Below are 27,647 nucleotides of genomic sequence, written 5' to 3'. Positions count from 1 at the left end.
TTCTAGTTCTGTGAAAAATGTCATGGGTCATTTGATAGGGATTGCATTGAATCTATAGATTGCTTTGGGTAGTATGGCCATTTTTACAATATTGATTTTTCCAATCCAGGAACATGGAATATCTTTCCATTTCTTTACATCTTCTTTGATTTCTTTGATGAAAGTTTTATAGTTCTCGGCATATATGTCCTTTACCTCCTTGGTCAGGTGTATTCCGAGGTATTTGATTTTGTGAGGTGCAATTTTAAAAGGTATCGTATTTTTGTATTCCTTTTCTAATATTTCATTGCTGGTATACAGAAATGCAACTGACTTCTGAATGTTAATCTTATATCCTGCCACTTTGCTGAATTTATTAATCAGTTCAAGGAGTTTTGGGGTTGAGTCCTTAGGGTTTTCTATGTATAGTATCATGTTATCTGCATACAGTGACAGTTTGATCTCTTCTCTTCCTATATGGATGCCTTTGATTTCTTTTGTCTAATTGCTGTGGCTAAGACTTCCAAAACGATGTTGAAGAGCAGTGGTGAGAGTGGGCATCCCTGTCTTGTTCCAGATTTGAGTGAGAAGGCTTTCAGTTTTTCCCCATTGAGGATTATATTTGCTGTGGGTTTCTCATAAATGGCTTTGATTATATTCACGAATGCTCCCTCTATATCCACTTTGGCGAGGGTCTTGATCATGAATGGATGTTGGACTTTGTCAAATGCTTTTTCTGCGTCTATTGAGATGATCATATGATTTTTGACCTTTTTTTTGTTAATGTGGTGTATGATGCTGATTGATTTGAGTATGTTGAATCACCCTTGTGAACCTGGGATGAACCCAACCTGGTCATGGTGTATAATTTTTTTGGTATGTTGTTGGATTCGGTTGGCTAAGATTTTGTTGAGAATTTTTGCATCTATATTCATCATAGATATTGGGCGATAGTTTTCTTTTTTGGTGGTATCTCTGTCTGGTTTTGGAATTAGGGTGATGGTGGCATCATAGAATGTCTTTGGGAGTATTCCTTCTTCTTCAACCTTTGAAAGAGTTTAAGGAGGATGGTCACCAATTCCTCTTTATATGTTTGATAGAATTCACCTGTGAAGTCATCTGGTCCTGGACTTTTATTTGTAGGGAGTGATTTTATGACCTCTTCAATTTCATTTCTAGTGATCGGTTTGTTCAGTTGGTCTGTTTCTGCTTGATTCAGTTTTGGCAGGCTGTAAGATTCTAGAAAATTGTCCATTTCTTCCAGATTGTCAAACTTATTGCCGTATAGTTGTTCATAGTATTCTCTTATGGTTTATTGTATTTCTGCTGTATCCATTGTGATTTCTCCTTTTTCATTTATAATTTTGTTTATTTGGGTTCTTTCTCTCCTCTTTTTAGTGAGTCTGGCCAGGGGTTTGTCGATTTTGTTTACCTTTTCAAAGAACCAGCTCTTGGTTTTATTAATTTTCTCTATTGTTTTTTGAATCTCTATTTTATTGATTTCTTCTTTGATCTTTATAATTTCCTTCCTTCTGCTGACTTTAGGTCTTTTTCGTTCTTCTTTTTCTAATTCACTTAGGTGGAGGGTTAAGTTGTCAACTTGGGATCTTTCTTCTTTTTTGAGAAAGGCCTGTATTGCTATAAATTTCCCTCTGAGCACTGCTTTCGCAGCATCCCATAGATTTTGAGAGGTTGTGTTTTCATTAAATTTGCTTCAAGGTAGTTTTTAATTTCCTTCTTGATTTCCTCATTGACCCATTGGTTTTTTAGTAGCATGTGGTTTAGTCTCCATGTAGTAGGTTTTTTTGTCATTTCTTTTCCCATGGTTGATTTCTAATTTCATGGCATTGTGGTCAGAGAAGATACTTGAGATAATTTCTATGCTCCTAAATTTATTGAGGTTAGCTTTGTGTCCCAATATGTGGTCGATTCTTGAGAATGTTCCATGAGCATTTGAGAAGAATGTGTATTCTGATTTTTTTGGATGTAGTGTCCTGAAGATATCAATTAAGTCTAACTTTTCTATTGTTTCCTTTAGGATCTCTGTTGCTTTATTGGTTTTCTGTCTGGAGGATCTGTCCCTTGCTGTGAGGGGGGTATTAAGGTCTCCTACTATGATTGTATTCTCATCAATATCTCCTTTTATGAATGTTAATATTTGTTGTATGTATCTGGGTGCTCCTATATTTGGGCCATAAATGTTGACGATAGTAACATCCTCTCCTTGGATGGATCCCTTAATCATTAAGTAGTGTCCTTCTTTGTCTTTCTTTATGTCTTTTGTTTTAAAGTCTATTTTGTCTGATATGAGCGTTGCGACTCCTGCTTTTCTGTCATGTCTATTGGCGTGAAATATTTTTCCCACCCTTTCACTTTCAATCTATATGTATCCTTTGTCCTAAGGTGAGTTTCTTGTAGGCAGCATATTGAAGGTTTTTGCCTTTTTATCCACTCAGCCACTGTGTCTTTTGATTGGGGCATTCGGTCCATTGACATTTAAGGTGATAATTGATAGATGGTTATTTATTGCCATTTTGAACCTCGTGTTCCAGTTGATTCTATGGTTCTCCATTCTTCCTTTTTTTTTTTTTTTTTTTTGGTTGGATGGTCTCCTGTTATTATCTGCTTGAGTGTTTTTGTTTTTTGGTTTTTTTTTTTTTTCATTTTTTGCAGATGCAATATTTGGTTTTGGCTTGTGGTTGCCCTGTTTTTTAAGTAAGCTAACCCCTTCCTATAATTGTGTGTTTTAGCCTGATGGTCCTGTAAGTTCAAACACTTCATTATTATATTAAAATTAAGAAGAGAAACATACAAACAAACAAACAAAAAGGGTTATTTATTTCCTAACATCCCTTGCCCACATTTTATGGTTTTGATGACTCTTTTTTATTTTTTTCTTTTTAATTTTATTTTGTTTGAAGCATGTTCATGATTAAATCTGTATGCTGGCTTATTTGAGTGACTGCTCTCTGATTGCAGTTTCTTCAGTCCTAGTTCTTCCTCTTCTTCTTTTTTTTTTTTTCTTTTCTTTTTTCTTCCCTTTCCTTCCTTTCTTTTTGGTTTAGAGAAGCCCTTTCAGTATTTCTTTTAACCTGGGTTTTGTGTTGCTGTATTCTTTTAGTTTTTGTTTGTTGGAAAAAATTTTCATTTCCCCATCTATTTTAAATGATATTCTTGCTGGATAGAGTATTCTAGGTTGCATATTTTTTCCTTTTAGCACTTTAAATATCTCTTGCCATTCCCTCCTGGTCTGTAGTGTTTCTGTAGAGAAATCAGCTGATATTCTTATGGGGGTTCCCTTGTAGGTAACATTCTGTTTTTCTCTTGCTGCCTTTAGGATCCTCTCTTTATCACTAACATTTGCCATTTTTATTATGATGTGTCTTGATGTGCGTCTATTTGGGTTCAATTTGTTTGGGGCCCTCTGTGCTTCCTGTATCTTGAACCCAGTATCCTTTAGATTTGGGAAGTTACCAGCAATAATTTCTTCCAATATATTTTCCATTCCCTTATCTTTTTCTACTCCTTCTGGAATTCCTATTATGCATAGATTGGCCCGCTTTATATTATCCCATAGGTCTCTTATATTGCTCTCCAGTTTTTTGATTCGGTTTTCTGTCTGTTGACTGGATTGAGTGAGTTCCATTATTCTATCTTCCATATCACTGATTCGTTCTTCTGCATTATTCATTCTGGTTTTTACTGCCCTTAGTTCAGTTTGCATCTCTGCAAATGAATGTTCTAGTTTTTCTTGGCTCCTCCTTATATTTTCTAGTTCCTTTCTGAGGGTATCTGCATTACTGTTCATATATTCTCTTAATTCCTTCAGTATTTTCACTACTTCTCTTTTGAACTCCAGGTCTGTCAGACTGCAGAGATCTGTTTCATTGTTGACTGTTTTAGGTGAGTTCTCCTGTTGGTTTGACTGGGGGTGGTTTCTCAGCTTCTTCATCTTGCTTGTTGTTTTCTTTCTCCTGAGGGAGTTATACTCTCCGTGATCGGGCAGTGTTTGCCTTGTCACTGCCGTGGAATGTTTCCTGAGGGCTGGCGTTGTTGCTCAGTCTTTTTTGAGGCAGTGTGGCTTTTCTGGAGTGTTGATGGGGCTAACAGGGTTTCTTTGAGGCAAAGGAGGACTTCCTGAGGGCAGACAGGACTGGGAGGTCCACACCAGGATGGTAGCAGATTTCACTTGGTCAGGCAGAGCTTGCTCTGGTGTTTTAAGGCTAGGGGTTCTTGCAGGGCGTTGGTGGTGTTGGGCAGCTGTTCCTCAGGAGTGCAGCGCCCCCTGGGTGCTGGAGCAGCTATCTGGGTCACTGAGAACCTAAGAGGCTCTTCCCTAGGGCAGCCCAATTCAGAAGGACGGCCTGAGAATGTAGGCAGATCTTTTCACAGTCTGGCCAAGCTTGCTGTAGCTTTTCTGGGCTGTAGGGGCTCTTCCAGGGGGCTGGTCATGCTGAGCAGCTATTCCGTGGGAGTGGGGCACCCCCTGAGGGCTTGGGTGCCTAGCAGGGCCGCTGAAAACCCAAGAGGCTCCTCCCCAGGGCAGCCCAACTCAGAAAGACCATCTGAGATCTTTTCCCGTCTCGGCCAAGCTTGTTGCAGCTTTTCTGGGCTGCAGGGGGTCCTGCCTGGAGCTAGCAGTCCTATGCAGCTGATCCGCTAGGGCTCAGCACCCCCTGGGGGCTTGGGCGGCTAGCAGGGCCACTGAAAACCCAAGAGGCTCCTCCCCAGGGCAGCCCAACTCAGAAAGACCATCCAAGAATTAGGCAGATCTTTTCATGGCCTGGCTAGGCTTGTTCTAGCTTTTCTGGGTTGCAGGCCTTTTCTCGGGGGCTGGTGGTGGTGTTTGGTGCTGCTCTGCAGAAGTGTAGCCCCTCCAACGGGCAAGCAGGCCTGTGCAGGGACAGCCCCTGTGGTGGTAGGCTTCAGGCAATTGTTGAGGCCAGCCCTCCTGGATGGCAGGCAGCCCCAGGTCTGGCGAGAGCGTAGGGGGTGGTGGGGGTGGGGGGAGGGGATGCACTGGGAAGCACAGCTTTCTGCTAGCTAGCGGGCCTGTAAGCTTGCTGTGGTGTGGGGAGTATTCTATGGGGACCCACCCCTTCTTCTCTCCCCTCCCCAGCACGGGCGCAGACCAGGCTCTTCTCCCAGGTTCCCTCTGATGTGGCTTTCCACTTCCCCGCCCCTAGAGTATTGCTCCCTTCCTCTGTGACAGCTTTGTTTTCTAGTCTCCCAGACAGTCTCTGCCCCGTCAAACTTGACAGACCGGTTTCTAGACCTCCCAAGCAGTCTCCGCTCCGACCTGCCCCCTCAAGCCCTTTCCTGGGGACTAAGCTTCAGAGTGGAGGACTCGGTGCCCAGCCCCCACCCTGGCATCCCCCAGCCTTTTCCCGGGGACTAACCTCCAGAGCTGAGGACTCGGTGCCCAGCCCCCACCCAGGCGTCTCAATTTTTGGTGACTGTGCCTGTAGTTCAGATGGTCTGTTCGGTTTTTGATCGGCTTTTCAGTACTCCGCTACGCTCTTCTCTGCATCTGGAGATTCCTCTGGTTTGTTTGATCTTTCCCCCGGTAGGTGACTTTCCAGGGTGCGGGATCCCTTTCTCCTCCTCAGTTCCCTTTTGGGAGCGTCCGTCCAGCTCGGATTCACCTTCTCTCACTCTCCTCTTTTCTCTTGTTTTGCCTAGTAATGTCAAGAACTTCTTGCCATTATTGGAGTTTAGGTTCTTCTACCAGCGATTGGCTGCTGTTCTGTGTGAGTCATTTATTCTGTAGATGTGCTTTTTTTGTTGTGTTTGTGGGAGAGGGCGAGCGTGTCCCCCTACTCCTCCGCCATCTTGTCTCCTCTCCCTACACTCTAAGATTCTATAACAAAAAAGTTTTTTTCCCTTTCTATCAGCTGCAAGATGGCCTCTGGATAATTTTGGAACCAATAAGTCTATGTTGTATTCACTAATTATGTTCTTAAAAATGCAGAGGATCACACCACTGGAAGTTTCCCTACTATGCATAGTTTATCATTCCCTTCTCTTCAGCTCTTTAATAACTGTTTTCTAATTTCAATTTAATGGGATTCAATAAATTTGGTGTTTTTAGCACACCTACTATATGGATGGAAATATACTAAGTTACAATGAGGAAATTTATAAAAAATCAAAGATATAATCATAATGCCCAAACTACAACCAAAATTACTAGACACGTGAAGAAGCTAAAAAATGTGACTTTACAAGAAAACAGCACTCAATAGAAACAAAAATGATCCAAATGCTGGAATCAGCCGAGAAGTAATTTAAAACATCTATTGTAGATATGTTCAAAGACTTAAAAGAAATCATGAATATTATCAGTAAATAGGTGGGAAATTTCAACAGGAAATGAAAACTATAACAAAAAGATTTGATAAACAACAAGGTCCTACTATATAGCACAGGTAACTATATTCAATACCTTGCAATAACCTATAATGAAAAAGAATATATATACATACACACACACACACACACGCACACACACACACACACACACACGTATATACACACTTGTGTAACTGAATCAGTTTTCTGGACACCAGAAACTAACATGACATTGTGTTCAACTATACTTTAATTTTTAAAAAAAGATTTAATGAAAATTCTACAACTAAAAGTACAAAATATAAAATAAAATATCACCCGGATGAGTTTAACAGTGGACTGGAGACTACAGAAAAAGGGGGTTAGTAAATTGGAAACCAATTAATAGCAGATAGATTGGAAACAAAGCAAAAAAAAAAAGAATCACAATGATCTGTGGGATGGTATTAAGCAATGAAAAAGATATGACTTAAGTTCCAGAAGAAAATGTAAAGAGAATGGGGTAGGTAAATTTTTAAAGAAATAATTACTTAAAATTTTCCAAATTGGTGAGGATATACAAGAATCTCAGCAAGCTCTAATCAGAGTTAATATAAAGAAAATCAGGAGTTCCTGTCATGGCTCAGTGGAAACAAACCTGACTAGTATCCATGAGGATGTGTCTTCAATTTCTGGCCTCACTCAGTGGGTTAAGGATCCGGCAGTGCTGTGAGCTGTGGTGTAGGTGGCAGACGCAGCTTGGATCCTGCCTTGTTGTGGCTCTGGCATAGGCTGGCAGCTGCAGCTCCAATTAAACCCCTAGCCTGGGAACCTCCATATGCAACAGGTGCAGCCCTAAAAAAAAAGAAAATCATATCTAGTAACATTCTTAATGTATCACACTGTACAGTATACTGAAAATCAAAGATAAGGAGAAAAAGATCTTGAAAGCAGAAGAGAATAATAACTCACTATATCCAGAGGAACAAAGATAAAAATGATGGCTGACATTTCATCAGAAACATTAAAAATCAGGAAAGAATGGGATTATGTCTTCAAACTGCTAAAAGAAAAAAAAATAAACTGTCAAAAATTTTGTATCCAGCAATATTATGCTTCAAAAATGAAAATTAAATAAAGACACTTTTAAATAAACAAAAGTTAAAGACAGTTGTTGCTACCAGATCTTCAATGCAAATAAATAAGTAAATAAATAAAAGCTAAGAGATTCTTCAGACTTAAGAGAAATGATAACAAAAGAAGACTCGAATCTAGAGGAAGGAAAAAAAGAGTTTCAGAAATAATAAATGTGTGTGAAAATAGACACTACCTTATTTCTTATGTAATTTTTCAGAAAGTTGTTTAAAGCGATACTAAAACAGAATAAAAATAACGTCTTATTATGGTGTTTATAATTATATGACTACATGAAGGACAGTGGTAGGTAGAAGTACACTATCCTTGTTTCAGGTGAAGTGGTACCTTGAATAGAAATTACCTCGAGACACACTGTGCACTTAAGTTAAAGATGTCTATTATAATCCTTATAAATCCTTAAAGCAACAACTAACAAAACATATTTTTTTAAAAGGGAGATTAGAACTTCCCGGGAATGTGACATCCATGTCTCACTCTGTGGAAGTCCCACAACATAAAAGATTCTGAGCTCTGAATAAATTTAAATTAAGCAACAAATGGACACATATGTATAAAACTAACAGGATAGGAAAGTGATAAGCATCTAAAAGGGGCAAAAATAAAGTATCATTAGAGTTGAGAGGTGAGAAAGAGTATTATATGGAAAGCAAATAACATTTTAATTTTGTACTTATGGGAAATACAGGTATTATGGGTTCTCTGTTGTTACACACACACATAGATATATACAAAATACACATGCTACCATTTTTGTTCCTTTGGCTAGAACACTGTTACTCAGGGCCAGGGGCGGGAGGGGTGGGTAGGATTTCTTCTAGCTGTGGTAAAGGTGAATCTAGAATTGCCACTCCATCAAGACTCCCTCTTTAGGGATTTGCTCTAAGGCCCCTTGAACTCCCATACTAGGCAAGGTCTCCTTGTCCTATGCTGTGATAATACTTTATGCCTCTGTTTCATGTCATTCATCATGATCAAAATTGAAAAAGTATTTGTCGTCATGTCCTTAACATCTGTCACTCCTTTTAGATGGTGGGCTCTGTGAGAACAAAGATAGCATCTGTTAAGCCATGTCCACAGCCTAGGGCCTGACCCATAGGACATCACTGATAACTATTTGTTGAATGAATCCTGGCACATGAGAGATGGATGAGATCTTAGAACTTGTATTTTTATGGAGGAGTAATCAGACCTTAGAGCATGTAAATGGTCCAGTTGGGACCAGAACTATCAAAACCTACATTTTCAGCCCTCTAGATAGAAGCTCTCTGTAAAACATAATATTCTAGCCAAATGCACAAAAATGATAGTGTAATAATAACGGATAAATGATTTTGATTTTAAAATACACTTAAAGGAGTTCCCGTCGTGGCGCAGTGGTTAACGAATCCGACTAGGAACCATGAGGTTGCGGGTTCGGTCCCTGCCCTTGCTCAGTGGGTTAACGATCCGGCGTTGCCGTGAGCTGTGGTGTAGGTTGCAGATGCGGCTCGGATCCCGCGTTGCTGTGGCTCTGGTGTAGGCCGGTGGCTACAGCTCCGATTCAGCCCCTAGCCTGGGAACCTCCATATGCCGCGGGAGCGGCCCAAGAAATAGCAACAACAACAACAACAAAAAGACAAAAAAAAAGACAAAAAAAAAAAATACACTTAAAGATTCCTCAGAAACTGTTTCCACATCAGTCTTGTGAATAAATGACAGGGTAAGTCCTAACTAAGAAAGAGCTAATGTGAGATCTTAAAACGAGGAAGACTGTGACCCCCAACCAAGCTGAGAAAAATAAAAAGGGAAAAATAAAAGCATCCTCTCATAAGTTAGATAAGAAAGAAGGAGACTTACTTTTTAATACGAAAAGTGTGAAATTTTCCTCTCTTTTCATTTATTTCTCCTATAGCTGTGGAGAAATATCTTTCTTGTTCACTGCACAAAAGTCAGTGGGCTCTCTCTAGCAGAATTAGAATTACAATTAGAATTAAATTCTAATTGTAATTCTATTTCTAATTCTGGGGACTGGGTCTTTGGTGTTCCACCCGCTCCCTTAGCAAGGAGCTCAACATCTCACTCAGTCCAAGAGGACAAGGATGGATTGGGGCTTGACAGGAATACATGAGAAGCCCCGTGAGTGGAGGGTAGTCATTTCTTCCACTCAGGAAGTACTTCTGCTAAACCTGTCCTTTGCAACATACAGTTTTTCACAACAAACAGTTTCTTCCCCAGGGCAAAGCCTCACCTGCCCACAGGGAAACACTGTCGGGAAAAGGACAGTTCTATTCTGCTGTTTGCTGGATGCTCTTCCTAGTCCTTCCAAGAAAGGCTTCCTTCTCCCAGTGGATGATGTTAGATACCCTACAGGGGGATGCTGGAGCTCTGAAGCTGCCCCATCTCCTCCCCAGAGTCTCCTTCAACAACAGCCTCCTAATGCAACAGGCAGTGGCAAGGAGGTGGTGGAAGCTTCTCCAGCAAGTTAGCACAAGCCATCAGCCTACCCTCGAGATATCTCATCAATGGTCTCTACATCCCTTCCAATCCAAAGCCCTCACCCCAACTCTGAAATCAGGACATTGTGTGTACAAGATAGGCGATGGCAGCTGGGCAATGACCAGGAGGGAACATTCAGGACACTCTGCATGCCCCCAGTTCCTTTCTGCTCACATTTTGTAATCCCTCTGAATGTCACCAGGCTTTTTTTTGCCTACTACTTTCAAAACAACAAAGAAAAATTATTATAGAAAACTTTGTAATGAAAAAGCTTTCTCAGGATACACAATTCAAAACCACAATTCTTTTTTTTTTCCCCCACTGTGCACCAGCTCTGTGCAATTGGCACTTATTTAAGACAGCTTTCAAAGGAAATATGTTTTGTGGTTCAAAGATAAGCAGGTTTTTAGTAAACTGTCAAAAGGACTTTTTTCATCTTCTTCACTGCTGGTGGAAAAACCCGAAAAGAAAGAGTAAGTAAGAGGAAAAGGCTTCTCTCCAAGTTATTCTACATGTGCAGACCTGAAAATTTATCGATAGTTAGGATAATCAGGGCTAGGGTCCATCCCCACACCACCCTACCCTTGCCCTGAGTTAGGCTTTGCCATCAAAATAATGAGAATGAAATGCCAAAATTATCATATGATATTATTAAGAGAGTTTTTAAACTGTTTTCATTAAAATTATCTATCTCATATACACTTTACATTAAAAACCTATGCTAATTCAAAGTATGCAATTAAAAAAAAAGGGAAGATGCCATTTTAACTGAAAATTGCCCTATAAGAAATATCACGGAACAAAGAACAAAACCAAGAGACCACCAAACTGGAACCCACATAAAAGCGGAAAAGCCAAAGGGCTAATAAACTGACACCAGTGTCCACAGGAAAATTTTCCAGCCAATGAACAAATCTCTGATTTGTGTATAGGATGCTGCATTGTGGGTTGTTCACATATGCCACCCTTCAGAGGCTGTATGTTGCCTCTTGCCCCAGCGAATTCTTAAGAACAATTTAGTGCCATATTTAAGACCTACAGAGGGTACCACTGAAATCAGGCCAGAAGCCCATAAGGAAAAGGTTAAATATCTGGAGAAACTGTAAGAGGAAATTTAAATGATAAATAAGGAGTTCCCGTCGTGGCTCAGTGTTTCCTGAATCCAACTAGGAACCATGAGGTTGCAGGTTCCATCCCTGGCCTTGCTCAGTGGGTTAAGGATCCGGAGTTGCCGTGAGCTGTGGTGTGGGTTGCAGACATGGCTTGGATCTCATGTTGCTGTGGCTCTGGTGTAGGCTGGCAGCTACAGTTCTGATTCGACCCCTAGCCTGAAAACCTCCATATGCCGCAGGAGCAGCCCAAGAAATGGCAAAAAAATAAATAAATAAATAAATAAATAAATCCTGACAATAAGGAGACATGCCTTTGTTTGGGTAATTTTTGATGATCCTACAAATGAAAAACAAATTTTTCACTTTTAAAGCACATGATGGTGCAAAGATTCAAAGACCTCCAATCTAAAGAGCAAGAAGGGGCAAATCCAACATCGCTTTGCTATTTGAGGAACAAGGTGGGCTAAGACTATATAGCTTGAAGCTACACAGTTTAGGAAATTTCACAAACCATCCCCCCTTTTTTTTCTGTAGGAAAACAGACTCCCAGCTCCTTCTGCTCTTCTGAGATAATAGCATGAGGACCTTCTCAGCATTATTTCACAGTGAGCAGATGGTAGTTGAAATTTTTTTGATAAAAACAATCCACTAGCAGGGGTTGGCAAGAGGTCAGCAGAACCCAGATTAACAATTGATCAGCTCTAATGGACCATCCTAGCAATAAACTCAGGAACCATACACAGACCTGCTACCCCAGGAATAGCAGCGGGGCTGACGCCCAAGCTGTTAACAGGCTTGTATGTAACAGCATCAGTGCTTGGCAGCTCAAAACCTTTATCTAAGCAGACATTCCTCAATGCACATCCATTTTCTCAAAGTCTTCTCATTCCCAGGTTTCCACAAAAGTACATGGTTTACTCTAACCCAGTGAAGAATACACTGCAGTCTGAGGTTCAGGTAGTAAATGACACTCTGTGATATTGACAGATTATTTCAACACCTACTCTGTGCTCATACCACAACTGTAGTCTCTGCTATTTGTCTTGTACTTCCACAGAACATATGACTGAGGAGGAAAAGATGGGCCCCCCTTCTTTGTTCCCAAGGTAACAAAAACTGTAAGACTCCAGAGACCCATTCTCTCAGTCTCTATTTTTTTCAAGAGAGATACCCAAACTGCATTCATGTTTCCATCACCACATTTGACAAGGGAATCATTCTGCTACATCTGAATTTTATTGTAAAGACTCAGTCATAAGAATAAAGTCAGAATGCTCTTGAAAAATAACGATAGCATTGAAAGTGCACAACTCAGGAGTTCCCATCGTGGCTCAGCAGAAATGAATGACTAGCATCCATGAGGATGTCAGGTTCCAACCCTGGCTTTGCTCGGTGGATTAAGGATCCAGCATTGTCGTGCACTGTGGTGCAGGTTTCAGATGTGACTTGGATCTGGCAGGGCTGTGGCTGTGAAGTAGGCCAGCGGCCACAGCTCCAATTCAACCCCTAGCCTGGGAAACTCCATATGCCTCAGGTGCAGCCCTAAAAAAAAACAAAAACAAAAACAAAAATGGAAAGAAAGGAAGGCAGGAAAAAGAAAAGAAAGGAAAAGAAAAGAAAAGAAAAAAAGAAAAAGAAATTGCATAACTCATATTAGAAGTGGAACCACAGGCTGAATTCTAACCCAACCAAGACTCAGATTGGGACTCAAACCTACTGTCTTTTAACTAAAACTCATACACCCAGACTTAGGACTTACTGAAGTTCAGGTTACTTTATGTCTTACTTAAGTTCAGTGAGAACTTAAGAAGTTGATTTATTGAGAGAGGCAGCCTGTGGTCCATCTCAGAAGGTGAAAGGCACTGAAATACAGGGTGCTGAGTTTTTATGGGCTAGGGATTGTCATAGGCTAATGAGTAGTAGGATTGTTCTAACTATTTCAGAGAAGGGGTGAGGATTTCCAGGAACTGGGCCACAGCCCACCTTTTGGCCTTCTATGGCTGCTCTTGGAAATATCATGGCGCCTGTGGCTGCATCATTTAGCATGCTGATGTAGTACTATGAGCCTATAATGAGGCTCCAGGTCTAGTGGAGGTGAATCTCCTGCCATCCTGAACCTAGTTGGTTTTAACCAGGTTTTGTTGTATCCTCAAGGGCTGTATCATTAATTAGGGGTTGTGTCCTGCCCCCTTCTTTCCTGTTTAAGCTTCGGATGGACAAAAAATATCTCTCAGTTGAGCTAAACCACAGAATATTTTTTCCTCTCCTGAGGATAAATAATCCTATAAGTCAATTAAATCATTAACTCCCTCACCACATTACCTTTGTTTCTGGTTCTGCATCCAATTTAGGATCATATGTTGCATTTAGTTATCATGTGTCTTTAATGTCCTTTAATGTTCCTCAGTCCAGACTTTTATGATATTTTATCATGATTAGATTCAGGTTACACATTTTGGACAAGAATTCTATATAAGCGCTCATGTATTCCTCCTGATCATCACATCTGAAGGCACTTTGTCATCACTTTGTGTCATTATTGATTGACTTTGATTACCTGGTATCTGCCAGGTTCATCCATAATTATCTTTGTAATTAATAAGAAATTTGTGGGCAGTTATTTCAAGACTGTCAATATCCAGTTCTTCTTCAAATTTCATCTGCTAGTTTTAGCATCCATTGAAGACTCTGGCCCAAATCAATTATTACCATAATTTCCCCATCATTCATTCTATATTTAGTAGTTGGCATTCTACTATAAGAGCTTTCCCTTCTCTTTTATTTATGTATTTATCTATCTGCTTGTTTATTTATGCATTAACAGACTGGAGTCATGGATTCTTATCTAATTTAAGTGAATTTGAGGTTCTGTCAGTTACAACCAACGTATTCCTGAAAAAGCTTCTGGTACTCCTGAGGAGAGATAGTTTCCCTTGGCAAGACATTCAAGAGGTTCTTAAAATCTTCACATTTATAAAGGTGCTTCCTGATGTTTCCACTAAATCCCTTCTTGTCCACTCTAGAAAGTCCACACCCTCTGAAGAGGAGGCACACTGAAGACAAATGTGGTCAAAAAATGGTCCCTGGATCTTCCTTGAGCTGCCAGGCAGGTCTGAATGTAGGAAGGCAAGGTGCTTCTTGCTACTTTCAACTGACTCCTCCCCCCTTTCTTTTGCAGCTTTGCTCTAAGTATGGGACTGTCTTCCTCATACCTCTCCAGGTGTTACTAGCAGTCCCCAGGGCTTCTTCACCTCCCCTGGAACTTTTCATGCTTGTCTACATTCTTAGTTCTATTTGCTTCATAAATTAGGTGTTATGACTGAAAATGACCCACAGATGGGAGCTCAATGTTTTGTTTCCCCTCCATACCTATTCTTCACCCATTTCTACCTCAGAAAGTCGAAACCAAATCAACTACACCAATAATTGGGTTCAGCCAATGGTAGGTACTATCAAAAGATTAGAAAGCTAGAGACACCTACTGGGGTATCTTTGATCCAAAATTCTACCCTTACCAAGTCACCAGCCCTCTATCAAGTACCCATTCCATATAGCTATTCTCCCTGGGTTCTAGAAACCACTCCCTCCCCTTGCTCCTTCAGGCCAGGAGTGTTGTTTGTCCTGGGGTACAATACTATTGCTTGTTGATTTATCTTACTATATATTTGTAAATATTCTCTTTATTAAACTTTGCTCTATTAGTCCATTTGAGTGTGCATTCTTTTATCCACAAGGCAAAAAATACAGATGGGAGTGATGACAAGAGGTACATCCATGAGAAAGAGACACAAACAAAGGCTACCTTTGGTATCACCATCTTTTTCTGTGCTTGAAGATTTATGTCTGTCCTTATCTTTTCCATATAAATTAACACATAGCAAAATGAACACTGTTTACTAAATGTGATCACATGTCACTAAAAGAGATATCTTCTAGCAAAGCACTGACTTAAGGAGTTAAGATTCATTCCTGTTTTCCTAGCAGTGAGGAAAAGTCATAAACAACATGATAATACAGATAAAATTTCCTTCTGGAGTGACCCAAAGGAACCTCTATGCAGTTCACTTTTTGCCTTTTACTATGTTTTCTATATATAGGATAGGATCAAAATCCTTCTCGACCAGACACAGGTGTGCCATGATTAGATAGATCCACTACAAAAAAATTAAGCAGATGTTCAAATCCCAGATCAGTGAATGACTTAATTTTTAAATATAATTAACAGTCAATTCAAGGTTAGATCCATAAAAACACTGCCTTTAGTCCATTAAAATGCAGCCACATCAGAGGGATTTGGATGTATGCTGCCACCTATTGTATCAGTTTACCATTAAGAGCTCTTGTGATTATTGTCAGTTGACTGATAAACTTGCCTAGAATTAGCTGTTCATTGAAAGACGGCTACATGCACTTAAGTGTGTGTTATTACCCACTGTAACTTGCATGGTGGAAAATGGTTGAGGTTCACTATCCTGTCTTGTCAAGAAACAGGCACAAATATTTCATCCCTGTACCATTCTCTCAAAAGTCTTCTAAGCCCGTGAACACTAATATTCCCAGTATACCTAGTGTTTCCACTTTGGCAGAAAATGCACAAAACAATTTAACTCAAACTATAATCAGTTACCTGCAAGTCTGCATCAAATTCATGTTTCAGGTGTGCTTCTTCTGCAGCCTCCACGAGACGCTGGAAAGATAGAAAGTAACAGGAACAATCAAAGTGTGGCCTCGACCCCATTTCAACAACGTGAAAAGACTGAAGTTTCTCCATTGCCCGAAAATGACAGAACATATCATGGCATGTGAACTGCAACTTGGTGCCTTTGCTCCAATGAAACTGAAAAGAACAACATCAGTCTCAAAATCTAGTTTTCACTTTGATCATCCAATCATAATTCTTCCAATGAATATTTATTGTCATGTGTATATAAATGCACCCATGTTCTGCAACCACTTTCATAAAAATTCAAAGACACTGCCCCTTGAGGCCAGATATGGCTTCTAAAACATATCTAGAAAAGTTCATTCCAGAGTTCCACTTGTGGCTCAGTGGTAACAAACCTGACTAGTATCCAAGAGGATGAAGGTTCAATCCCTGTCCCTGTTCAGAGGATAAAGGATCTGGTATTGCTGTGAACTATGGTGCAGGCTGCAGACTCGGCTCAGATCTGGCATTGCTGTGGCTGTGGTGTAGCTGCAGCTCTGACTGGACCCCTAGCCTGAGAACTGCCATACACCATGGGTGTGGCCCTTAAAAAAAAAAAAAAGAAAGAAAAGAAAAAGAAAAATGAAAAGGCATTCCTTAATATAGAAGGCCCTTAGTCAAGATTTATTTAATTGACTTGAGTCCAAATCTAAGTGGGCTAACTTTCTTCCCTAATGGTTTGGAAAAAAGTACTTATTTTAATTCCCTCAATCATTTAAGGTCAATTCATTCTGCACTCAGTTCAGTACACAATTATCAGTTGACGGTATTTGAACTTAATGGTACATCAATGCCATTTTGACAACTGACATTCCAATAAAAAAATCACTAAAATTAAATAATAAATTACACCTATAAATACACAACTCTTGTTATTCTTCTTACCTAACTAAATTTAACCAATTCATATTATAAAAGCAATTTCATGAAATTCCATTTGATGACAATGGGTCAACCGTCAAATCATTTATTCTTTAATTTGAATTTTCCAACAATAAGTTATCTCCCATCATGAAAGTGTAAGCTAGAGGATATTGCAGAAAACTCATCTAGTAAAATAACCTTTCACTGAGATTTTATTGAACTAAAAGCAAAACCTGAGATTCAAGTAAAACAATTCAAACATTTCGATTTTTCTCACAGTTATTCATGGAGCCTATGCTGTTTTTAACTTGCTTTTTCTTGACATTTTACAGAGCTGAGTTTAACAGGCCCTGTTTCAAAAATGATGACATTGGTGTTAATCTTTAAATGATCACAAATCAACAGTCAAATGTTCCATGAATAATTATTAAATTGGACATGGAAATGAAGAGGCTGACACATCTTTGGGTAACTCAGGAACCAGTACAGAGTACTAAAGCCCTCCTTCTCTCAACAGGACATGCAAAGAAAGAGACAGACCAGCCAGAGATGGTGCTCCCACAGACTGGATCTGAGAGGGGTGGTCAATCACCAGTCTGGTTTCCCACACTCTCTGTAGATAATCAAAGAGAGGTTCTCCTCCTCTGGTCAACCAAAGCACTGACCCCAGGAGAACATTCCAGGGCTAGAACCAGAAGACCCAGTTCTGAGTTTACTGAAGATCCAACCCCCATCATTGTGAAATCTTGGGCAAGCCGTTCCCCTCTCTGATAGTGTTTCCTCACCCCAAACACACGAAAAACTGACCCTAGACCAGCTGTTCTCCAAGTGGAGCCCCATGCCAGGAGCATCAGTTTTACCTGAGAACTTACTAGAAATCCACATTTTCAGGCCCCATTCCAGTCCTACAGAATCAGAAGTTCTCAGGTGAGCTCAGCAATCTGTTTTAACAAGCCATCTAGGTGATTCAGAAGCTGCTAAAGTTTTAGAGCCACTGGCTACAGACAGCACCCATCAAGTCTTCTTGATCAATGAGCTCTACCAACCCTCCAAGGTTTTTCAAATCTCATTTATCCTTTTAAAATCTGTGCACATATGTATTTTCACTATAAGACATAAAATACTTTACAGAAGAGAGGCATAAAATGAAGAGGACGAGAAACAGAGCAAAAGAGAAAAAAAGAAGAGCTATTATCTATACAGATTGACCCCAAACTTTCACTGGATCAGCTTTCAATGGGTCATGTTCTTCTTGTAATTATCCTACTCAATGAAGCTTGTCAGCCTCCTGTGATCACTTGACCCAATTTGCAAATGTATGATGTGGACCCTGACAGTGATGCAAGAAATCTATGTGTTTGTAGAGTACCCTGATGGCTCAGTGGGTTAAAGATCTGATGTTATCACTGCTGTAGCTCAGATGGCTTCAGCATGCCTCAGGGAGGGTCAAAAGAAAAAAAAAGGAAAAGAAAAAAGAAATCTGTATGTTTCTGAGAACTTATTTTTTAATCATTGTAACAGGTTTAGAATATCTATGAGGAAATCATCTACATACTGAGCTTTATAAATGGCATAGAATAAATATTAGCCATGTCTGAACACTAACATATCAAAAAAAAGCAATTAATTCATTTGATCATGTATTTACTTAAACGCATAGAAATTGTTTTTTCATGGTGTCTAAGTACTCTGAGAGCCCAAAGAAGAAATATCATTTCAATGAACAAATGATTAAAAGATAAGAGAAAAATAAAATTTTTCTATGATCAAGACAGATAATATTGAAAAAGAAGAATTGGAAATTTAAAAAACAATAAAGCAGAATAGGACCAACAAATAAGAGAACAAGATGGAAATAAGAGGCAAGTCGAAATCATGAAAGAATATATCATGAAATGCATTTTATATATAACGTTTATATTTACATGTATGTATATGTACACCACACACATGCATGCCAATAAAAAATTTGTCTATAACGTAACATGAAATGATTTTCAACTACAAATACGCCAATACAAGCCATAGTACACAAGAAGATAACATACTGGAAACAATACAATAATATTGTACAAACCACTGAAATCAGCCAGAACCCTATTTTTTGTGTGGAGCAGGGAGTCCATGAGAATTTGAATTCTGTTGGCCAGTTTTTTATATTCATTTTCAAGTTAAGTTCACTGCATGCCTTTTTTTTTATAATAATTTTTATTTTTCCATTATAGTTGGTTTACAGTTTCTGTCAAATTCTACTGTACAGCAAAGTGACCCAGTCACACATACATATAAATTCTTTTTCCTCCATCATGTTCCATCATAAGTGACTAGATATAGTTCCCTACGCTATACAGCAGGATCTCATTGCTTATCCACTCTGGAAGAAACTCATGGACTTGGAGTTCAGACTTGTGGTTGCCAGGGGGGGAGGAGGATGGAGTGGGATGGATTGGGAGTCTGGGGTTAATAGATGCAAACTACTGCATTTGGAGTGCTGCATGCCTTTCCTAAACTTTAATTTATCTTACACATTTCTTTTTCCATTAAGATGTTTCCCCATCACGCTTACTACAGCGCTTTAGGAAATATGATTAAGAAGAAGACAGTCAACTGGCAGCCACACATACTATTTCACATGAAGCAAGTAAATACTTCAGAACAGAGTTCTTTGAAAGGACCTACACTCCATGCTATGGGGTTACCCCAACCTTCTCTCTGGTGCCAGTGAGAGACAGGTCTACATTTTATGGGAGAATTCAGGGGAAAACCTCCCCAATAACAAGCCCAGCTATAATGCACAATGATAAGAACAAAAAGCACATCAAGAACAATGTACCTTTTAGAAAGAACAAAAGCATAACTGATCTTTCTTTTGAAACATTCTTAAAAAGATAAATGACTTAAAAGAAATGTTAGGGATATCATGTGCCATAAATTTGCCTAACACAAAGTCCTGAGGACAGAGTTCTTACTATTAATAAAATAAAAATAAATTGACTCATCATTAACAAAGTCAAAACCACTCAACTTCCAACTCTGATGTCTGCCAGCAGAAAATAACAGTCTACAATGTCTGTTTCTGAGGAAATATCCTTATCACCTAAGTCAAATTAAGTATGTTTTTAAATAAGTTTGACCATTATTTGCAGGCAAGAAAAATCACCATACAAGTGCTAATATTTTAGTTATTATACAAGGAACCAGTGAGCCTGATGAGAATGGTTACTCTATTATATCTATTAGAAAGGCAGTGTTCTTTCATTAATAATAAGCTAATTTTCTCTTATATGAATTCCCCTTTTGGATCTGCAGATGGGATTACAGAATCATGAATGTGGTTTTTAATTAAAACTGAACACTGGAAATTAAAATGGCTTTGAAGACTACTACTCGAAACTAAGCCATAAGGTAAGGGAAAACAGCAGTTTTGTCCACAGATACTCCTCCCCCCTTAATGGCCAACTGTTCTCTAACTCAATAAAAATGATTAAAAAATATAATGGAATATACATCCTAACTTTGGAACTAAGCACCTACAAGCTAAAAAAGTTGTAATTCATTACTTAATATACATTACATTGACTTTTCATATTTCTAAATAACTCATCCCTTTTAGTGGAATAAATACAAACAAAAGATATCTTTATATATAAGAAATGCTAGAAGCCCTAGACCATGGATAGTATTTATAGCCGTGGTGAAGGCAAAACTGCCAAAGGGAACAGCAGGGATATTAAAGCTTTCCATTTAAAATCACATCTCATTTCTTGTTACAATGACCCATGTATATCCATGCAACAATACAGAATGCACAGTCTCCAATCTCCTCCCACAAAACACTTAAATCAAGGCTAGGGTGAAAGCCATTGGAGAGGTCACATTTTCTGTCATGGTCCAAAAGGGGGAAATAGGACATCATGTCAAAGTAAAAATTGGATCAGAAGAAGAAAATGATTTTTTGTTCTACTTGTATTTCATTTTTTGGTTCCTGATCATTTTGGCTTAATGGGAGAAAAGATAGAGAAAAAAAAAATGTGCTCTGAAAAATGGGAAGAGGTAATGGACAAAGGGGTTCCACAACCAAAGTAACTTATTACTAGAATCCTACTGATTCTATTAGATGAACAAATTGTGTACAAGCGAAAAAAATATTAAAATAAAAATCCCTAAAATTGAAGCAGGTGCAATTATAGCTGAAAATCCTTAAAACAGAAATATAAAAACCATATGAAAAGCGAAGAAAAAAGTTTTTATTTCTCATGTTAAAGCTAAAAAGCTTTGACGTATAAATACTGTTATCATGGGATACTGGAATTTAACAAAGATTTCAAAGCACTTAATATGTTTAGAAATTTTCATTTCATGTTTTGCAAGAACATATTTAATACTGATACCAAGGTTTTACTGCCATTTTTTCTAAAATGAGTATAAAATTCTTTCCCAAATAATGCTTAAAACCAACTGAGGGGACTGGATTCTAAGGAAAATCTGTAATCATTAACATAGATTTGGGCTGCATTCGTGATTAACTTAGAGCTAGTTATTGAATTGTCATTAATACCAGAACAAGAGATCACGTGAGTCTTTCTTCAAATCAACAAAACCAAAACATGTAGAGAAGCCAGCAAATGGAGGGATCCAGTAGAACGAATACTGTTAGAACCACACCCAGTGGCGCATGGTTCATTTTCCTTACACAGGATTAGTGGCTTTTGTTTCAAGGACTAGAGTTTGATGGAGTAAGAGTTACACTTTGGCGAGTGTGTACATTTAGGTGAATAAGATCCTAGCACCATGTTACAGGGCAGGGCTTGAACTTGGCAGGCTGACTATCTGAAAAGTTAGAGACAGAGGAAACCCAGGTCCTCTCTACAAGTCACACTCAATTGATCCTAGAAGTAAAATGAAAAATCCCTCTATTCTCATTAAATGCCATCAGGGCATCAAAAGATGTGTTCAGAAATCTGGATAAAATGAGACTGATTTGTTCCCAGGACTCATTTCGAACACTCCTTTCTTGTATGAAGAGTCAGAACCAACAGTTTTAAGAACTATTTTATCAAGGAAAAAAAGTAAGATCTTTAAATTTACATTTTCATTCCTTCTGGTGTTGAAATCCCTTCCCTTCTGTTCTCCGGATAGAGTTTTTATCACTCTGTAACAGTATAGATTAATCTTTGCTGCTTCTGTAGCTAGAGTAATCAAAGGACTTATAACACCAGTGAGCCATGGAACATCATGAAGTGGTTTACAAAAGGATGAAAGACATGCACAAGGAAAATAACTATTGCAATGTAAAGGACTAAGTGAAAAATAACGGTAACTATAGACCACAAAGTTTCCCAGAAGAAGAGATATTAAAGCTGAGCCCTAAAGGAAAATAGGAGGTTACGAAGAGTGTTCCAGACTGAGGACACATTGTCAACAAAGTTCTGGAGGCAAGAAAAAGTTCTAGGGCTTTGTTCTAAAAACAGCTGAATCTCAAAGACCTACACAGAGCCCACATCAATAGCTGGATGACCATCAGGAAATAAACCAGGGCGAAAGGAGTAACATGGGGAGATGGACATCACTTAGACAAGAAGAAATCCAAATCTTCCTCCCCTCCCACTCTGAAATGGGGAAACTGCAGTTAGAGTCATATCTGAGAGTTTGATAATATTCAGTAATCCTTATTGATACAAACATTCTTGCTTTTCAATTCCAATAGAAAAGGCACGTATAAATCACCAACTATCAAGATGATCGTTTCTTTAGAGAAAAACAACTTTTAAGGAGCCTTCATTATTTCTTTGTTCCTGTAGGAGAAATAAGCTTTGTTGCACACGAGCGAACATTTTGAATAAAATGACCTTCTGCCTGAAAGCTGCAAAGATTGCTTCTGCTTTAAAAACAGCAAACATTTCAAAGTGGATTATAAAAGCTAATCTATAAAGTTTCCAGAGAAAGCAGGTAATGGAACAATAAACACATCTTGTGTGTGTGCGCAAAGTTCTCCTCCCTTCCCCCACCCCCCCTTCCTGTCTACTTCAGATTGCATAAGGTTACACCAGTCTTTTACAAGACAAAATAAGCCTAGAGTTTACATCAGAAGACTCAATCACAATCAATAACAAATTATCTTTGTTTCCACAGGAGACACCTGTTATCAATTTGAGGCTGATTCGATTAATACTGGTTATCAACATGAGTGGCCAATTTCCAAACCAAAGCCATCTCGTTCTATATCTAAAGCAGCATTTGCCAAAATGTAACATTTGGAAAGCTATTGAAGATGGAAACTGAACTTGCTCGAAAAGCTACCCAAGGGCCAAGGCAGTTCAGGAGGAGACAAGAAGAAAAGACAACCTTATATTTCAGGGCAAGTAAAATTTTCCAAATGATTAGGCATTCTAAAGAATAGTCTTCTAGGAGTTCCCATCATGGCTCAGCAGAAACAAATCTGACTAGCATCCATGAGGATGCAGGTTCAATCTCTGGCCTTGCTCAGTGGGTTAGGGATCCGGCATTGCCATTAGCTGTGCTATAGGTCGCAGATGCAGCTCCGACGCTGTGTTGCTGTGGCTGTGGTGTAGGCCACCAGCTATAGCTCTGATCTGAACCCTAGCCTGGGACCCTCCATATGCAGCAGGAGTGACCAAAAAAGACAAAACAACAACAACAAAAAATGATCTTCTTCTTATGGAGGCCTACTGGGAGTGGTTTAGACTTGGATTATCAAAATTAAGTCTATTTAACCATAAACCTTGTAACATCCTCTCAAAACCCATCAGTTCCTAGATAACTGAACTCTTTCCTTTGTGAGCAATGGAACTGTCATTAATTTCCTGCAAGGACAAGTTCAAGATGAAGGGAACTATGACATTATGTCAGTTTGAGGACGAGCTTTTTTTTACACAATGGAAATCATCTAACACTGAGGACTCTGACACTGGTAAATAAGATTCTGTTCCAGCTCTTAGTTACACTTTTCCAGGGCTGACTCAGAGGTTTTGACTGAAACACACAATGGCAGAGCATTGAAGATGTTGTCCAACTAGCTAAGGAAGATGGGAACATCTAACTCTATTAAGAAAGACAAGATAAGGTGCAGCCAAGTTAAGAAGGTGATAGTCCTGGAGCGAATGTCCACCCTACAGAGGGTTTCCAATCCTGGCTGTAGCAACAAGTTTCCATCACTTCCATTCAATTTAGTTTCACCAGTATTTGTTGATAACCCATTAAGTAACCAGAATAGCAACAAGAACTGAATGGAACACTAAGAAGGTGATAATTTAATCTTGGCTCTCAAGATGCTTTTGGAATTTTAAATGTTACGGCCCAATAAAATCAGAATAGTCTTGGGGCACAAAATGAGAGTCTGAATCCAGATCTTCCTACTCAGTAGCTGTTTGACTCTGGGAAAATCTTAACTTCTCGGAATCCTGGCTTTCATACCCAATGAACTGAAATAATACCATCTTTACTCTATACCTCCATGTGTGAATATGATGAGAATGTATACACAAAACATTTCCTGAAGGATTCCACACAAATGTAAGATATTATAATGATGGGGTAGGGGAAGAGACAAGATTTTCAGGCATAACACAGCTTAATTGGAACAAGAAAAGACCACAGAGTCTGTGCCTCCCACAGTTGGCTCTCATGTGGAGAGAACTTGGAACAGTTCCGCAAGTTCACAGTTACATGGAGGTTATGTGAAAGTTAATTCTGCTGCCAAGGAAAGGACTCAAACCTTGTGTTCTCAAACACAAGGCTGTGCACCTGCTCCTTAAGGACTGGCTTTCAGAATCCACCACTCTCTTTTTTAGCTTCAGCAGAAAAATCTGTGATCAGTGAGGCTGAAAATGGAATGGGGAAGGGCCTTTATCAAAGGCTTGACTGATGTCCTCAGAATGGCACAAACACAGAAATTAAGCTGTTTGCCAAAGCAAGCTGCTTTGATGAATGGTACCTATGAGACATGGAACAGGACAGTGAGTGTGGCAGGCAGCTCCCAGCCCCGGGGCACCAAAAATAACCAAGGAAGGAAAATTCCCTTTCTCCCTGAAAATGGAGAAATGTAGAACAACCCACGTCTAGTCAGCCTTTATCTACTCAAAATGTATTTGAGGGGGAAAGTTATTCCAATTCCATTTCTATTCTTTCCTTCTACCCATCCATCTAGGTGTTTACCAGTCATCTTCAGTTGGAGAAGGAACATGTCATGTTGGTCCAAGGGTAGGCTCAGGTGTCAGACAACCAGACTTTGAATCTTGGCTCCAGCTATTTCCTGAGAGCACTCTGGGCCAAAGTTCCTGGTATACAGTCCTTTACTATTAATGATGTGAATATCTGTTAATGTTATTATTATTGTTGATGATGATGACAAGATAATGCTGATAAGTTTTTCTTCAGAGAAGAAAGATGCTAGAGGCTTGGGCTATGGAGATGATGGGCACATTCATAGTTAAGTTGAGAAGAGAAGAAAGTAACTAGACAGTGTAGCATGGGCTATAATAGGAGGCCCTCAAGGTGCTAACAGCAAACAATTAAGTTTCACATGTCCTATCCCAGTGCCAAAATGTTCTAAGGGCTTTAATCAATTAATCCCGTTAATCCTCACAACCATCCTATAAAGGACAGCATGGTTATTACCCCCAATTTTCCACACAGTGAAACCAAAGAGCAGCGAGGTTTAACATGTTAAGAAAACTCAAAGCAAGGAGCAGAGAATGGGTGCCTGTAAGGGAAGGGTTTCATAAATAATGTGACAGTGAGTCTAAAGTTAAAGGATGAGTGGAAGTCAGCCAAGTGTCCATGAAAAATGATGGGAGAAGGAATAGCAAAGGGTCTGAGGAAGGAGTCTCATGTGTCTGCAGAGCTGTGGGTGGTTTGGAATGGGGAAGGTTGTGGGTGGAGGAAAGGTGCAACGAGACAAGTGGGGTTCAAGTGAGCAAGGACAACGAGCAAGGCCAAGGAATACTACGTTCCATGTGCAGCAGTGGGAGTGAGGAGCTGAAGAGGTCTGACCGGGCATAAAAGCAAAATGATCGGTTCTGAAATTGAAGTCATCTTCAAATTAATCTGGTAGCAGTGCTTGAAAAAAAATAGACAGGAGGGGAAAAAATCTGAAACAAAGAGAGACTGAAGCTGTGAAACCACTCTCTTTAATGCCACTTATTCCACAAATACCTCAATCCATCAGTGAGCCCTGAGGGCTCTCCTTCCCCAAATATGCCCATGTTTCACCACTTTTATCATCACCTCCTCTGCTACAGTTCTAGTCAAAGCTATAGCCATCCCTCCCGCAGACACTTTGGCCTCCTAACAGGTCTCCAACTTCTGCTTCCAGCCCTACAGTCACTCTCTACATGGTTTTAGAAGGAAGCTTTTAAGAATAATTCCAATGGGGAGTTCCTGGTGTGGCTCAGCAGTAATGAACCTGACTAGTATCCATAAGGATAAGGGTTTGATCCCTGGCCCTACTCAGTGGGTTAAGGATCCAGCATTGTGGATCCTGAGCTGTGGTACAGGTTGTGGACATGGCTCAGACCCCATGGTTGCTGTGGCTATGGTGTAGGCTGACAGCCACGGCTCCTATTTGACCCATAGCCTGGGAACTTACATATGCCTCAGGTGCGGCCCTTTAAAAAAAAAAAAAAAAAAAAAAAAGAGTAATTCCAATGGTATCATTCCCCTACAGAAATCTTCCAGTTACTTCCCACCAATTATGACCATGACTCACAAAGCCCTTCATGTTCTGGCCCTGCACCCTCAGCTCCTGCCCTTCCCCTACTGGCCCTAGACACCCAGCCATCTTTCTGGCTTCAGACCACCTTTGTCACTCTTGCTGTTCTCTTGGCAGAGAACGTTCTCCCAGAACCTTGGATGTGTGCCCTCTCTTCATCGTTCATTCTGCAGCTCAAATGACAGCTCCTCAGAAATACAATCCTCACACCATCACCAACAAAATGATGACTTGCTTCATGCCAAAACAGTTTGGAGCACACAGCTAAAGCTAAAATACGGCTGTGGAGCAAATGAAATAAAACCTGTTAATCCTACTGTGCGTGTGCCAGGGATTGTATTTGGGACTATAAAGTTTATAACATGCAGCTTTTTCCTTTGAGGAAATCACAGTCTGGGGAGGTAAACAGACCAGCAGGCAACCACAACTCAATGGGTAAAGGGGAAGAAGCAAGGAATACAAGGGCTGCCCACTGAGGGATCAACTAGACCAGGCATCTGAGGTACAAGGAGTCTTCTCATCTATGTTGAGACCTGAAGGATAAGAGCTACCCCAGAAGAGAGAGGAAGGTCATCCCAGGATGAGAAAACCTAAGTCTAGAGAGAACATGACACGTCCAGGCAATTACACGTAATCCACTATATCAGGGTGTGCAGAGGCAGGACTGCATGTGGGCTGGGGCGGTAAGAAAGGAAGCTGGAGAGCTTTAAGCAGTTAAATAATATTGAAGTTATCTAGGTTTTTTAAATTATCAAAAGGTGAGCCAAGGCAATAAAGAGAAAGATCATCAAGATGCCATCCTGAGAATTACCTACTGGTTCTTCCAACTACCAAGTCAGCTTTTGATTACCTATATAAAAATTCCTAAAGTTTTTGTTTTGTTTGGTTTTGTGCTTTTCTGATCAAATGTAACTGGGTGAGCCAGAGGGTGACCAGGTGAGAACCATTTCAGAGCAGAAGTAGGGGCAGGGACCAAAGTACAGAGAGCAGAGAACTGAGAGGGATGAGAGTTCTGGAAAGTAAATCCAGACTCCTATATCAAAAAGTCTGGAAGGAGGGGAGGGAGGGACAGACTTGAGGCAGAGCAGGAATGGAATGCAGAGTGCAGGGAAGTTTTAAGATGAAAATACGTTCACCGTAGTAAAAGCAGTAATAAACATTTCCACGGGAAGCTCCCTAGCTGACCCAGATGAGGGTAGCTTTGGAATCCTTCCCAGGTGCCAGAAAGCCACTGAACCTAGGCCTCTAATTCAAAGAACCTTAAACTTAGACTTTCTACATTAATCTCCTAAAG

General features: G+C 39.7%; 1 protein-coding gene across 26 annotated transcripts in view; it reads right to left on the bottom strand.

Annotated features, from left to right (window-relative positions):
• The window catches only part of CACNA2D3 (calcium voltage-gated channel auxiliary subunit alpha2delta 3), a 924,345-nt gene that overhangs the window by 674,966 nt on the left and 221,732 nt on the right, over window positions 1-27,647 (bottom strand). For all 26 annotated transcript variants that reach the window (XR_014823278.1, XR_014823270.1, XR_014823269.1 and 23 more), the window contains exon 4: window positions 15,682-15,741. Coding sequence is in view for 3 of the 26 variants with exons in the window: in XM_084988628.1 (XP_084844754.1) it covers window positions 15,682-15,741 (60 nt within the window). In the remaining 23 variants the exon portion in view is untranslated. The remainder of the gene's footprint in view (window positions 1-15,681; window positions 15,742-27,647) is intronic.

The sequence above is a fragment of the Sus scrofa genome, chromosome 13, assembly GCF_054392235.1.
Source record: "Sus scrofa isolate SSC_HxYL_T2T_F1_AM1 chromosome 13, Sscrofa_HxYL_maternal_Yorkshire_Landrace_v2.0, whole genome shotgun sequence".
Classification (NCBI taxonomy): domain Eukaryota; kingdom Metazoa; phylum Chordata; class Mammalia; order Artiodactyla; family Suidae; genus Sus; species Sus scrofa.
The sequence above is the reverse complement of the archived record's forward strand: the minus strand, read 5'-3'. Positions and strand labels throughout refer to the sequence as shown.